This window comes from Nymphalis io, chromosome 30, assembly GCF_905147045.1.
Source record: "Nymphalis io chromosome 30, ilAglIoxx1.1, whole genome shotgun sequence".
NCBI classification, from domain to species: Eukaryota; Metazoa; Arthropoda; class Insecta; order Lepidoptera; family Nymphalidae; genus Nymphalis; species Nymphalis io.
In genome coordinates this window covers 944134-958400 of record NC_065917.1, presented here as the reverse complement: position 1 = coordinate 958400, position 14267 = coordinate 944134, and the positions used below count along the sequence as shown (strand labels likewise).

General features: G+C 37.2%; 1 protein-coding gene across 1 annotated transcript; it reads right to left on the bottom strand.

The window, feature by feature from the left end:
- Nucleotides 1-4950: 4950 nt before the first annotated feature.
- Nucleotides 4951-5799, bottom strand: LOC126779832 (uncharacterized; the record flags this gene model as incomplete). The annotated part of the gene is made up of 2 exons (XM_050503953.1): nt 4951-5190; nt 5740-5799. Coding segments are annotated over 2 exons (300 nt in total), but the record flags the coding sequence as incomplete, so codon positions are not given.
- Nucleotides 5800-14267: the final 8468 nt, after the last annotated feature.

Genomic DNA, 14267 nt, shown 5'->3' with positions numbered 1-14267 from the left:
CTATTTTTCTTTTGTAAATACATACTTATATAGATAATTACACCCAGACTCGGGACAAACAGACATGTTCATGCACACAAATGTCTGTTCTGGGTGGGAATCGAACCCACAACCTTCGGGTTGAAAGGCAAGTATCTACTAACCACGCCAACCGGCCCGTCGTCATTGTGAAATAGTTTGTAGAAATTAATCACAGCTGAGATGGGCTATTAGGCAACGGTTGCCTATTAAAGACTACACGTAACGTCCGACTTGAGCGTATGTTTTCGGTTGACATTTCAGCACCAGACGCAGCGTCAGCGTTCAATACTCAGCAACAAGCGATGTCATGATCGCAATAATCGAAGAGCAGTACCCGCGTGTAGTGTTTTATTTTATAAATTTGACAGTTTGTCAGGACGCTAGATAGCCACGGTAGCGTGCGTAAGCGATTCCATGTCGCCTACCAGAAGACGGATTGGTACCGCTGGGTTAGCGGGTATACCGATGCTTTCAGCGCAGGCGAGTCCTATATACCCCCCACTTTAGTGGGGGTAACGCGTAAATGTGTTTTAGCAGCTAGAAAAAGGACGGTAGACACGACATTTACGCTGCAATGGTTAGAATTTCACACAATCGAATTTTAAGTGTCATTAGAAATTCATCCTGAACATAAAAAGAATCCCATATAACTCCACAGGACTTATAAGTATATGACAGAAACGGTTACTTGTTCAGCCTTTTTTTTTATACAATAGGAAGGCGGACGAGCATATGGGCCACCTGATGGTAAGTAGTCACCAACGCCCATAGACATTGGCATTGTAAGAAATGTTAACCATCGCTTACATCATCAATGCGCCACCAACCTTGGGAACTAAGATGTTATGTCCCTTGTGCCTGTAATTACACTGGCTCACTCAGCCTTCAAACCGGAACACGAAATGCCAAGTACTGCTGTTTTGTGGCAGAACACCTAGAAAAAAAGACTTTGACGTGTAAATATCGAGTACTATTTTACTCCGTGTAAAACTTTTTACGTTAGCATTTAATTATTAACGTGGCTCAAAACGCTGATGTCTCCTCGACGCCTGACAGCTCGGTTCAAGTCTCGTGAATTATAAAACGGCGGTGAAGTATCTCCGTTCACTACCACTTGTATGGAATATAAATATATATTTAATTAACGCGGTTTTTGTGAAGGTTTATTTGGCGTATTGTTTTGAATGTCTTAATTATTATTTTTATTGAAAACAAAAACAGCATAGGCATTGGAACGTAATAAGTATTAACCTTACACTACCACTAACCTTGGGAACTAAGATGTTATGTCCCTTGTGTCTGTAGTTGGACTGACTCACTCACCATCAAAAGGAACCGTGATGGCCCAATGGTTAGAAGTCGTGAGTAACCGATGAACCTCAGTTGAAGCCCGGGCAAGTATAGCTGAGTTTAATCGTAAAACATCATGTTCTCAAATCACGATAAGAAAATCTTTTATTTTTAGATAGAGCTATGATATTTAGCCATTCGGAATAATGACGCGCTACTATAATAACTATTTAGTAACTCGCTTATAGTACCGGCTTCGCACGAGATAAGAAGAAAAAATGTGTTTTTCTTCTTATCTACTTTGGATAGGATTTGCGTAAAATCCGTTCTTAGTGAGCGTCTTCGCCGGGGAAGTAACTGTGACAAATCTCAAGTCAATCGGGTGGATAGTTTACGGGATTTCGTGATGAGTGTTATTTCGCTTGTATATATAAAGATAATATGAAATGTCTCCAAGTATTCCCTTTAGTGTCCACAAATATCTCTAAATATCTTTGAAGTAAATTCCGAGCGCTAAGTCCTTAGTTAGCGTTAAACATTCTCTATTCTCTAGCTTATAACACTTTAGATAAGCTAGCCACGGTCTGGTTTCATTTATGCTAACATCTATAATATATAAATTCTATTTGTAATTTTTAACCGTTTCAAAGATTAGCCCGGACAAATAAAATGGTTGTGTTGATTTTAATAAAAAACGCAGTTATTTTGAAATACACAGACACTTTAGTTTTATTTATTTATATAGATTAAATAACGTTTACAATTATATAAGGTAATATTATATAAATAAATTATTAGTTAAATTTTAATAATACAGATAGTTTCGTAAATAAATAAATAATATATAGTAATGGTTATATAATTGTATTAATATTTATTGCATTTTTATAAATGTCCTCCAGACCGATTTCGCCCACGGCGGTAATCTCAAGAGAGATTAGCCAACAGCGCAGGAGATATTATAGTGCACAAGTGTGCACAACACATGTGCACTCTCTATTCCCTAACTCTCATAATCCGATGGGACGGCAATCCGACACGACCGGAAAGCGTTCAGGCGCAGGACCAACGGCTTTACGTGCTTTTCAAGGCACGGGAGTGTATACACTTCCAACTTCTAGACTCCGAGATGCTACTGAGAATTTTTTGACAGGAAAACCCAATAACTTTTTTTATTGGCTAGCAATTCAGCAATCAAGCCACTAGACCAACGAGGCAGTCAATAATATATAATTATAATGTGTATATTCATAATTGCATAACGTCCATTCGAAGTTTTAACGCTGGGCAAAACATTTTACACGATTTAGGTAATTAACGATTGTGTTTTGTTTTCTGTCGCATTTCATTATGTGTGTATATAGAGGCCGTTGGCTCGACGGCGTGTCGTTAGTTAAAGGGTGATTAATCACCGTGTGTTATTAGTTACAAGGAATGGGTGAAAGTTTGTTATGAACTTCGTTAATACCTTTCGCGTTAGTTTTATATTAATTAATATTCGTTAGCGGGTTCGAACTAGGGCGAGTGACTTGTCATTATTGTTGATATGTTTTGTTTTTTAATTCGTATATCTATTTTATTCGTATTCTTTTTTAGCGCAAAATATTCTTTTTTTATAAAATTGGTAGGCGGACGAGCATATGGGCCACATGGTTTACTGGTAGGGCTTTGTGCAAGCTCGTCTGGGTAGGTACCACCCACTCATCAGATATTTTTCCGCAAAAACAGTAGTACTTGGTATTGTTGTGTTCCGGTTTGAAGGGTGAATGAGCCAGTGTAATTACAGGCACAAGGGACATAGTATCTTCGTTCCCAAGGTTGGTGGCGCATTGGTGATGTAAGCGATGGTTAACATTTCAAAAGAATAAACAAACCAACAAACAAAAAAATAATCCAAAAAAACAAACGAAACGACTTTAAATTTTATAAAATAAGATATTATCAACGGTTTTCGAACTTTCTCAAAGTACGAGATCAACATTTGAACTAAATTCTAGATTTTTCTTGCCAGTAAAGTAACGGCCTATGAATGTCCCACTGCTGGGATAAAGCATCCTCACGTATTGAGGAATGTTCAGAGCATATTTCGTCACGCTGCTCCAATATAGGTTAGTGGATACGCATTTGGTCATCAGTCATTCGACACGTGCAGGTTTCCTCACGAAGATTTCCTTAACCGAACACGATATTGTAGAAATAAGTTAAGCAGTTTTTGTAATTTTCATAGTTTTGACATTATACCAGATAGTTGAGTAGGTTGTTTTAAAACACTCATACTTAAGTATTTGTTTTCGGTTTGAAAATAACTTTGTAAGTTAAAGTTTATAGGTTAGGTAAGTATTTCGTTTCGTCGCCGCATATATATTTTTCTTATTGTTTTGTAATAAGTATTTATTTTTAAATACAGTTTTTTACATACCTTTCAGTTTTAAAAAGATACAATTTCCTGTGAAGGTATCGTTTGCAGTCACAGTCACAATGAATAAAGCACAGAGAAAGACATACAAGTATGTCGGTATAGATTTAAGGGAATGCTGTTTTTATTATGGCCAATTGTATGTTGTCCTGTCTAGATCAGGGTGCGGCGAAAACGAATACTCTAGAAAAATAACTGTAAAAATGTTGTATATACTGAAATATTATAAGTCTGCTCTTAGTGATTTATTTAAGTTATACGCGATTGAAATGGCGGGAACATTTTTTACAAATGACATTGGCAGAATATTTTGCGCTTTTGCGCTTTATTTTGCACCCGAAAAGTGAGAAGTATGGAACAAAACGCCATTATTTTTGTTTGTTATAACGCGATATTGCGACATCAACTGTCATAATACCAATATTCTTAGAGAGTGAGATAAGCTGTAGTTTCTAAGTTCTAAGAATGTATATTCAAAGAAATAAACGAAGCTTTCTTACATGGGTTTCTTTGTTTCAAAACTTTCACAAAGACGTGAGGCGCTGCGGCTGTTGTTGCTCTGAAATGATTCGTAATAGTGCAGACTTTTGTATGTATTAGACGAAACGAACAAGACCATCTCTTCTTAGTACATATGCTATATGTAAGTATATATATATGCTAGTAGGCACATACCATCAGTGGTAGTTTGCGCTGAATATAGGTCGATCACTATTCTTCTAAAAAGAAGCCGAGATGGCCTAGTGGTTAGAAAGCGTGAATCTTAACCGATGATCGTGGGTTCGAACCCGGGCAAACACCAGTGAATTTTCATGTGCTTAATTTGTGATTATAATTCATCTCGTGCTTGACGGTGAATGAAGATATCGTGAGGAAACCTGCATTTATCTAATGTCATTGAAATTCTGCCACATGTGTATTCCAACAACGCGCATGGGAGCAGCTTGGTGGAATACGCTCCAAACCTTGTCCTCAAAAAGAGAGAGGAGGCCTTAGCCCAGCAGTGGGACATTCACAGGCTGTTACTGTACTATTCTTTTAATTTGATATAACGGTGAGGATCAAATTATTGTTGAATATACATTTATTGTGGTGTCCAACTGTCTATTAACAAACAATAGAGTATAAAACATGGCTAAAAGAAGTTTTTGATATGTTCCTACTACATACTTCATACTGTAAAAAACATTATTTACGATGTAATTCTTCAAATTACTAACTAACTAACTAAAAGGGGTTAGGAAATAATGTCGACATGGGTAGCCACTATCCCCTAAAAGTACAAAATTAGCATCACATCGCTCAAATTGAGCACACAAGGGAGAGTCATTAAAAATTGTACTGTTATCTACGGAGCCTGGCCATTTTGCTGTCACATTCCAGTTACATAATTTTGCAGTACCATTTGTACATTTAATAAAAAATCTCTTTTCTGTTCCGAAACCTTTCAGCTTGATTTCCCCCTGCAACCAAGTTAATATTTAATTAAAAATTAATCATTGAGTTCCTTTTAAGTTACTCCTAGTACTAATGCAAATAAACATACCTGGCGAATTTATTTTTATGTGTATAAAATCAATAGCTTCCAAAACTCTCGGAAATCCTGCTATGGAATAACATCGTTTGCTACTTCTATGCTTTCTTAGGAATCGGGCATTGTAATGAAATGGCATTTACTGGTAGGGCTTTGTGCAAGCTCGTCTGGGTAGGTACCACCCACTTATTAGATATTTTACCGCAAAACAGCAGTACTTGGTATTGTTGTGTTCCGGTTTGAAGGGTGAGTCAGCCAGTGTACTCGGGATATAACTTCTTAGTTCACAAGGTTGGTGGCGCATTAGCGATATAAGCGATGGTTAACATTTCTTACAATGCCAATGTCTATGGGCGTTGGTGACCACTTACCATCAGGTGGTCCATATGCTCCTTCCTTTCTATTCTATATAAAAAAAAGTTTTTGCAATTGCAGCTGTAACCTTATGTACCACACGGTGAACAGTAACTTATTCAACATGGAATATATCTCCTATCACGTTTTGATAACTGCCAGTAGCGTAATATCGGAGTGTTATCAAAATTTAGTTTTTTGGCTGTAATGCTCGATTTCGTTTTGTCAAAGGCGCAATATCCTTGCCAAACAATGACTCTAGGTACAAAACGATGTCTTTAGAAACACGAAACCGACTTTGAAACTGGTTATCATCATATTTTTCAAAAGTTCAACTTTTCTTCATTCCTACGACTGCTACGAGATGTCGTTTCATCGTACGAAATTGAAGATAACGACATTTTCAAAGTTTATAAAACAACAAAATAGATTTAAGATAGCTGGCGACCACTCTCAAATTTAACGGGGTCTTAAATAACTTGAGCGGCATATTTGACACTTGTCATTTGTTAAGTGACATTTCATTATACCATTTTAGCTTTGAGTGGTGTTTAAAAGCAACTTATTTTGAGTTGCTCTCAAACTTAAGCGTTACTTAAAATTGATGTTGAGTATGCGAAATTTTAAGTTAAATGATGGTAAGTGGTCACCAACGCCCATAGACATTGGCATTGTAAGAAATGTTAACTATCGCTTAGATAGTCAATGCACTTGGGACCTAAGATTTTATGTCCCGTATGCCTGTAATTACACAAGCTCACTTACCCTTCAAACTGGAACACAACAATACCAAGTACTATGTTGTTTTGCGGTAGAATATCTGACGAGTGGGTGGTACCTACCCAGGCGAGCTTACACAAAGCCCTACCACCAGTAAATTGAGTTGCACTTAAATATTTGAGTTTCGTTTCAGTATTCGGCCGTTAGATGCTTTTACACTTGCTTGCTCGCTTATATAATGGTTTAGTGTCACTTTGCAATGCTATGCTGACTACATAGGAATATTTTTGCTCCTCTTTTAGATGAGTTAGTTAGTTTAGTCTCTGTTATTAAATATTAATAACGATACGTATTTATTTGATTTAATTGATTACGTATAATACCAGCGTACCGTTTATTAAAGATAAAAGCACCGTATTCTCTATCAATAGTAATTACAAGTTATTATAATACGTCCCAAAATAGAATCCGTTTACCACTGATTATCTGTCATAATCACTATATAAACTCGAAGTAAGAACAATCTTATAACAACAACATTTGACTCCTCAAATCCAAGGCACTTTGTTGACATTTGCTTGACATCTGTGTTTCTATAATAAAATTCCGAAGACATATTTATCTTTATTAATTTATTAATTAAAATCGTTTGTTAAGAAATCTTTAATAAATAAGGATAATACTCAGCACAATGTTATATTAAACAGCCTGTGGATGTCCCACTGCTGGGCTTAGGCCTCCTTTCCTTTTTGAAGAGGAGGTTTTGGAGCTTGTTCCAATCAACTCCTCTCTTTGTCGCACTTCCAAAAAATGGAATTCCTTACTAGCTCACGTGTTCCCCTCCTCTTACAACCCGGGTTCCTTCAAACGAGGCGTGAAGAGGCATCTTGCGGGCCGGCAAGGTGAAGGCGGCTAGTGCAGAACGTTTTTCCCGTCTGTTTACTGGCCGTCGTCGCGTTTGGTCTCTACTACCACTTACCATCAGGTGGAGTAGACTAGTTTGCCCTCCCGGCAAATAAAAAAAAAAATGCGGGTTGGTAGAATAGGCATGTGTCAGAATCAAAATTCCAGTGAAATTAGACACATGTCGATTTACTCGCGATGTTTTCATTCACCGACAAGCATGAGATGAATTATAAACACAAATTAGGCACATGAAAATTCGATGGTGTTTGCCCAGACTTGAACCCATGATCATCGGTTAAGATTCACGCGTTCTACTTCACTAGTCCATCTTGGATTTTATATATAGATGATAAAAAAGCGTAGAGATAGTACTTGTTGACTTTCAGGCGGACATTTTTAAATATATATACATTTTATTGTATTTGATTGTCAAATTAAAAATTCGCACCGGCTTGGAAAATAAATACCCTCACCTGAAAAGAACCAGCGAATGAAACAGTGGATTTTTTAATTATTATGACAACTGTACCATTAATACGTTAAAAATTGTTTCGAATTTCAGAAACTAGTTATTCGAGCGCCAGCCATTGCAACAATCACGTATCTTTCTACAAAAATCTCACAATTTTTGAGAGCAAATATTTGAACCGAATGTATACATGTGTGTTCGTGGTTCAGATCTTAAAATGAAGGCTGCGGGATTTTATACACCGATATATCCAACGCAAAAAATACCCTATCACATTGTGATAAAGGTTATATTGAATTGTAAAATATTTTTCAGTACAAATTGAAAACTGTTATGCAGAGTGTAATATCAAACTTTAGTTCTATTCAAATTGAAATGTTTGTTCAAAGATTTTCAAGAGGTTTTTTATTAAATCTGCGTGAAGTTCCTTCATATGCTTATGGGTGAATGTGTGAAGTAATGGTGTAATCGGGCCGAATAATAGTCCAATTAAAGTCGCACACAAAGTCCATTTAAGTGTTTTTATTGTCCACACAGAAAAGTACACAAAAAACAAAAGAACGAAAACAGTTTGACGAGCCAGGCCTTCACCCGAAATCATTTTCTTATTAAAGTGGGGGTAGATGGGCGTGATAGAATAACAAATCCAAGATACAATCGACGTAATTTAATCAGTATGCACAGAAATAGTGCGGCGATTAGGTAACTAGGAATCACTTCGACACAGAATCAGCTTCAAATAATTAAATAGCGGCGTGATGGCGGCAGCACTAAGCGATTCGCCACAAGCGTGGTGAGCGGGCGCCGTCTCGTTCGAGAGTGTCGTTCAAGATGGCTGCCCGTTTTGCCATCAACCATGACGCTTCGCTAAGTTGACAGCTTGTCAATCTGACATCTGACGGAAACGTCGTCAACTTAATACGAGCGAACAAACACAAACTACGGTAACAACGTAATACTTTAGTGGATAACGAACACGGGTTTCGCATTGGCGTCGGATCTCAACTCGCAATCTGTGCGCTCGCGCAGGTAGGCCAGCCGGTCGAACCGGCGACAACATAAGACAAAAGACGACGTCACAACGGATATAAGGGATGAGTATGTCCATTGCAATATTCGCGTCTATCCGATATCTTATGTTGTGTAAAATGTCGTGTATGTTTTATGTATATGTGCACGAATGTATGTATGTACGTATGTATGTGTATATATGTATATTTAGTGGAGGCCGCATGCTTATTAGCTCTGTTCGTATCCTCCAAGCGGCATTGGAACATCGTGGAATAAGCTCTATGAGAGCAAGGAGATGCCTTAAAACATGTACATCTTAACATCTGTACTTGTGTTTGTCACTTAACTTCTGCGGGATGTGGCTGGACCGATTTGGATGAAATTTTGTGTATATTTCAATGATGGTTTAAAAAACACATTTAGACCTGGTAGGTGGCGCTGCTGTTGGTATGTTACCAAGTGAAAAAATGTCTGCATGGTAAGAAGTCTGCCGGGTCCTCTAGATATAAGCTTTTGATTTTCATTTCTTAATTTCTTACTCTCTGTTCGTTTAACAACTGAGTCGATCTTTATGAAATAATGCAATACACGTGTCAGGGAGACGAGAAAGGGGTACCTAATATCTGCCCCCCCACACACGGTGGAAATGACGGAAACTAATATATATTAATCTTCCAAGACATATTGCTCAATTTCCCTACGTCTCTTGTCACAGAATAAAAATATGAACGAGTTCACGAGAACGGAAGTTCGTCATACATCATGGACATAAGAAAAAACGATTCAATTTTTTTATAGAGTACGTAGGCAGAGGGAAATGGATCATCTGATGGTGGAAGAAATGTCAACCATCCCTTACATCGAACATCCTTACGTCGTATTTGGGAACTAAGATGTTATGTCCCTTGTTTGACGAGCCGGTTGGCGTGGTTGGCAGATATTTGCCTTTCACTCCGAAGGTTGTGGGTTCGATTCCCACCCAGGACAGACATTTGTCATGAACATATGACTGTTTGTCTTGAATCTAGGTGTAATTATCTATATAAGTATGTATTTACAAAAGAAAAGTAGTATATGTAGTATACCAGTTGTCTGGTTTCCATAACACAAGCTCTGCTTACTTTGGGATCAAATGGCCGTGTGTGAATAATGTCCCAGGATATTATTACTGGCTCACCCTTCAGACTGGAGCACAACTATAATTTGTTGTTTGATGGGAGAATATTTGTTAAGTACTACCCAGGCTTGCACAACGTATGTATTTATGTATAAACCAAAATTAAACCGCGATAACAATAATGTAGCGAGGTGTAATGAAGCGCTACATGCTTTAGTTTATCACAGTATATAGGGCTAATATATAGCTCTAACACTACATTTAAGCGCCTAAGCGCTTGGAATTTAGCTCAAAGCTATTTAGAACAGTTTGTGGACGCTTCGTTAAGCTTGGATACTTTGTATTATTTAGTATAAACTAGTTACCCGGCTTCGCACGTCTGGTATAATGGTGTATATTAACATATCGTATTACGTATAGTTCGTTTGGTTCACGCGGTACGCCATTAAAGTTCTCTCTCGGAATTACTTTTTCCGACATCTTCAACAATTATAGTCGTATTTCAACAAAATTACAAAAAACCTTAATTATTTATACATATTTAGTGGTAGGACTTTGTGCAAGCTCTGGGTAGGTACCACCCACTCATCTGATCTGCCGCTAAACAGTATTACATAGTATTGTTGAGTTCCGGTTTGAAAGGTTAGTGCGCCAGTGTAATTTCAGGCACATGGGTCTTAACTTGACGCCAATGCGCGACTAACCTTGGGAACTAAGATGTTCCCAAGGTTAGTGGCGCATTGGCGATGTAAGCGATGGTTAACATTTCTTACAATGCCAATGTCTATGGGCGTGGGTGACCACTTACCATCAGGTGGGCCCTATGCTCGTCCGCCTACCTATGCAATAAAAAAAATCTATATATATATATGTAAAATATCTGATGAGTGAGTGGTACCTACCCAAATATATAGAAATTCAATTTTATTGTCGTTTATTTATATTTTTAATGTGTTTATAGAAGCGATTAGCAGTGTTTGGCTTATAAATATCATAATAAAATAAAAGTGCGGTTTTAATAGCGATTCGAGTCAGTTTATTGGATCAGATTAATTTTTTTGGCAAGCGGACGCTGTTCTAAGTGGAACATAAAACGACATCACTGCCTGTTATTTATAAGCAAATAAATTACTTGCAATACAAATGTAATGATCCGATTGTTAATGAATTCACTGAAGGCGCGTGTTTTAGTTTATATATTAATTACAATATTAATATCATTATCTAAAACTTTCATCAAAAATATGTCACCCCGTCTTATTGCTTCTACTGGTGATAGGAGCTGGAGGGCTCGTTCATATTTCGCCCAGAGAATCGTAAATGCGATTCAAAGGGGTAAAGCTGCTAGCATTCTTGCCGCCATTCCACGCGGTCACGATTTGTACAATAACTATTTTTAATTTATATTTGTATTTATTAAGGCTTTAATGTAAATAAAAGTTTATTAAAAAATATATTAATATATAGTTCGAAATACATCAACATATTTATTTATTTATGATGATAATGTCCTCCTGATCGATTTCGGCAACGGCATGACAATCAACTGCGCCGGACTATAGTGCACAGGCATGTCCACGAACACAGGTGCTCTCTCTTTTCCCTAACTCATAATCCGATGGGACGACAATACGACTCGACCGGGAAGAGTACAAGCACAGGACCAACGGCTTTACGTGCTTTCCGAGGCACGGGAGTGTACATACTTCCAACTTCTAGACTCCGAGGCAGTCCAGACTTAATACATAGGCTGCTTAACATTTGCTCTTTTACTTACTAACTTTCACACGCCGTCATAGCCGCGCGTGGAAGTTAGTTGATAATAATTTATTTAAAATTAAAATGTAAAACCTCTTAGGGAGCAGGCGTGTTCTGCCACAGTTTTATATTGATTATTGGAAAGCATGGGACATTCATCACAATGCTTCCCGTCCCGAAATAAACAAATTATAAAAAAAAGTGAACGTAATTCATCGGTGCTTGCCTTGTACCTGTAATCTTTTATCTTGTTTTAACCCCTGGGCCATTGGTGCTAAATAAAAATAATAAATAAGTGCACACTATGGCTTTAAAAATGCAGGTTTCTTTACGACTTAGCTCACAGGAAGTAGTTCTCTATAATATTTATGACAATGTACTTGGAGCTGGTCGTAAAGAATGCAGCTGAATGCCTACGTTTGTAGACTATCGTGGCTAACTTAGCTTAGGTTAAAGTTTATACTTTTAAAACTGAAATACTTTAATTATATATTCTTAACAATCGTCGACCGAATGTATAAATACCTTGTTGCGAAAAATATAAAAAAAAAGAAAAGCGCGGGATTGCCCGTCACGGACGTGGAATATTATTTTTTGGCGCGAACTTCGCTTTCGTTTTAGTTGGTTTTTGTTACTAGTTATTATTAATTTAATTAATGTTATCGTTGATTGTTATTTGTTTATTTTTAATTATAAAGTCTGATAGTTATTTGTGTATTGTTTTTTTAAACGAAATTTTACTTTTGGTTTAGAAGAATAGTGAAAAATTCAAAATTAGTTTATTCTTTATCATAGTAAACAAAGTATCTTTAAGATTAGGCCCCTCTGGGGGGCATAATACTATAATCGTGTCGGAGAAACCCATTCTTCTATAACGTAGTATGATGTATAAAATGTTATACCTAAAAACTCTTCCACAAGCGAAAATTAGTTGTCGAAAAGAAACAAAACCAATATTCGCGAGTTAATTATGTAACGAACGCTCGTCCGACTGTTTGTGATAACTCATGTCAAACGCGGAAATCCTGTTTCGGTAAAATTAATTAATCCAAAGATACATATATCGGGAATAAGAGGAAAAACGGTAATGTTCAGATGTTACGCAGTGAATAAGAAACTATTTAAAACAGACAAATATAGCACACATACAGTTAACATATATACCGTAACAGCCTGTGAATGTCCCACTGCTGGGCTAAAGGCCTCCTCTCCTCTTTTTGATGAGAAGGTTTGGAGCTTATTCCACCACGCTGCTCCAATGCGGGTTGGTAGAATTCACATGTGGCAGAATTTCAGTGAAATTAGACACATGCAGGTTTCCTCACGATGTTTTCCTTCACCGTAAAGCACGAGATGAATTATAATCACAAATTAAGCACATGAAAATTCAGTGGTGCTTGCCCGGGTTTGAACCCACGATTATCGGTTAATGTACTTAAGTATCTATATAAAAAATAAAATAGAAATTAAACGTTGTAACAATGATTACAGCTAAGTTTATCAGTAACAGCCTGTGAATGTCCCACTGCTGGGCTAAGGCCTCCTCTCCTTTCTTTTTGCGGAGAAGTTTTGGAGCTTAGACCACGCTGCACCAATGCGGCTTGGTGGAATACACAAGTAGCAGAATTTCAGTGAAATTTGACACATGCAGGTTTCCTCACGATGTTTTCCTTCACCGTCAAGTATATATATTATATGCAATGTAACGCCATGGCATGTCAGTTGTTATTCGCTATTGTATATAACTAATTGAAGTACATAAATCGTTACATACGTAAATACATATTCAGTCAGTAATGATAGAGGCGTTTTACGCGTTAAATATTTGTTATACATGAAGAATTAAAAAAACTGTAACCTAACAATATTAACGGAAGCAAAACACACTTATTATCGTGTCCCGAGGGAATTTTCTGAAAATTGGCTCGAACAAACGTTCCGGAGAATTTGTTGATTCCGATGAATTAGTTCTGAGAATTTTCCCACTGAAAAAAAAACTAATAACTTTTTATTGGCATGACCTGATAGTTAACCGAGAACCTCGGGATCTGCAGTCTTGTGTGCTATGAGACCAATGGGACCATAAAACCCACACGAATTTGAGGGTGACCAAATCAAATAGACTTCATTCAATTAAGTCCAGCTGCGCAGGCCATATTATAGTGCTCAAGTGTGTGCGCGAACACAGGTGCACTCTCTCTTCCCTGACTCTCATAATCCGATGGGACCGGAAAGAGTTCAGGTGCAGGACCAACCCGCATCGGAGCATCGTGGTGGAATAAGGTCCAAACTTTCTCCTCAAAAAAAGGAGATGAGTCCTTAGCCCAGCAGTGGGACATTAACAGGTTGTTACTGTTACTGTATTATAATTGAAATAAACATTATGTACGTTAAAATGGCGAATTTTTAAGGATTTTCGCCACAAACTCAATTCATCCCGTTTTTCTTAACCATAATCGGGTAATATTTGTTATTGATTTTAAAATCTACTATTAGGGTTGCCAGACCTCAAAAGCCGTCACGGGACGACTGATGGAGTAATAGATTTTTGAAATAATTTAGTTACTTATTTATTTCTTGATATAAGAAACACAATCGGTATATTCACAAAAGTAACAGCAAAAAAAGTGATATACCATTACAGGCATTTACAACAATATAAATACGTAAT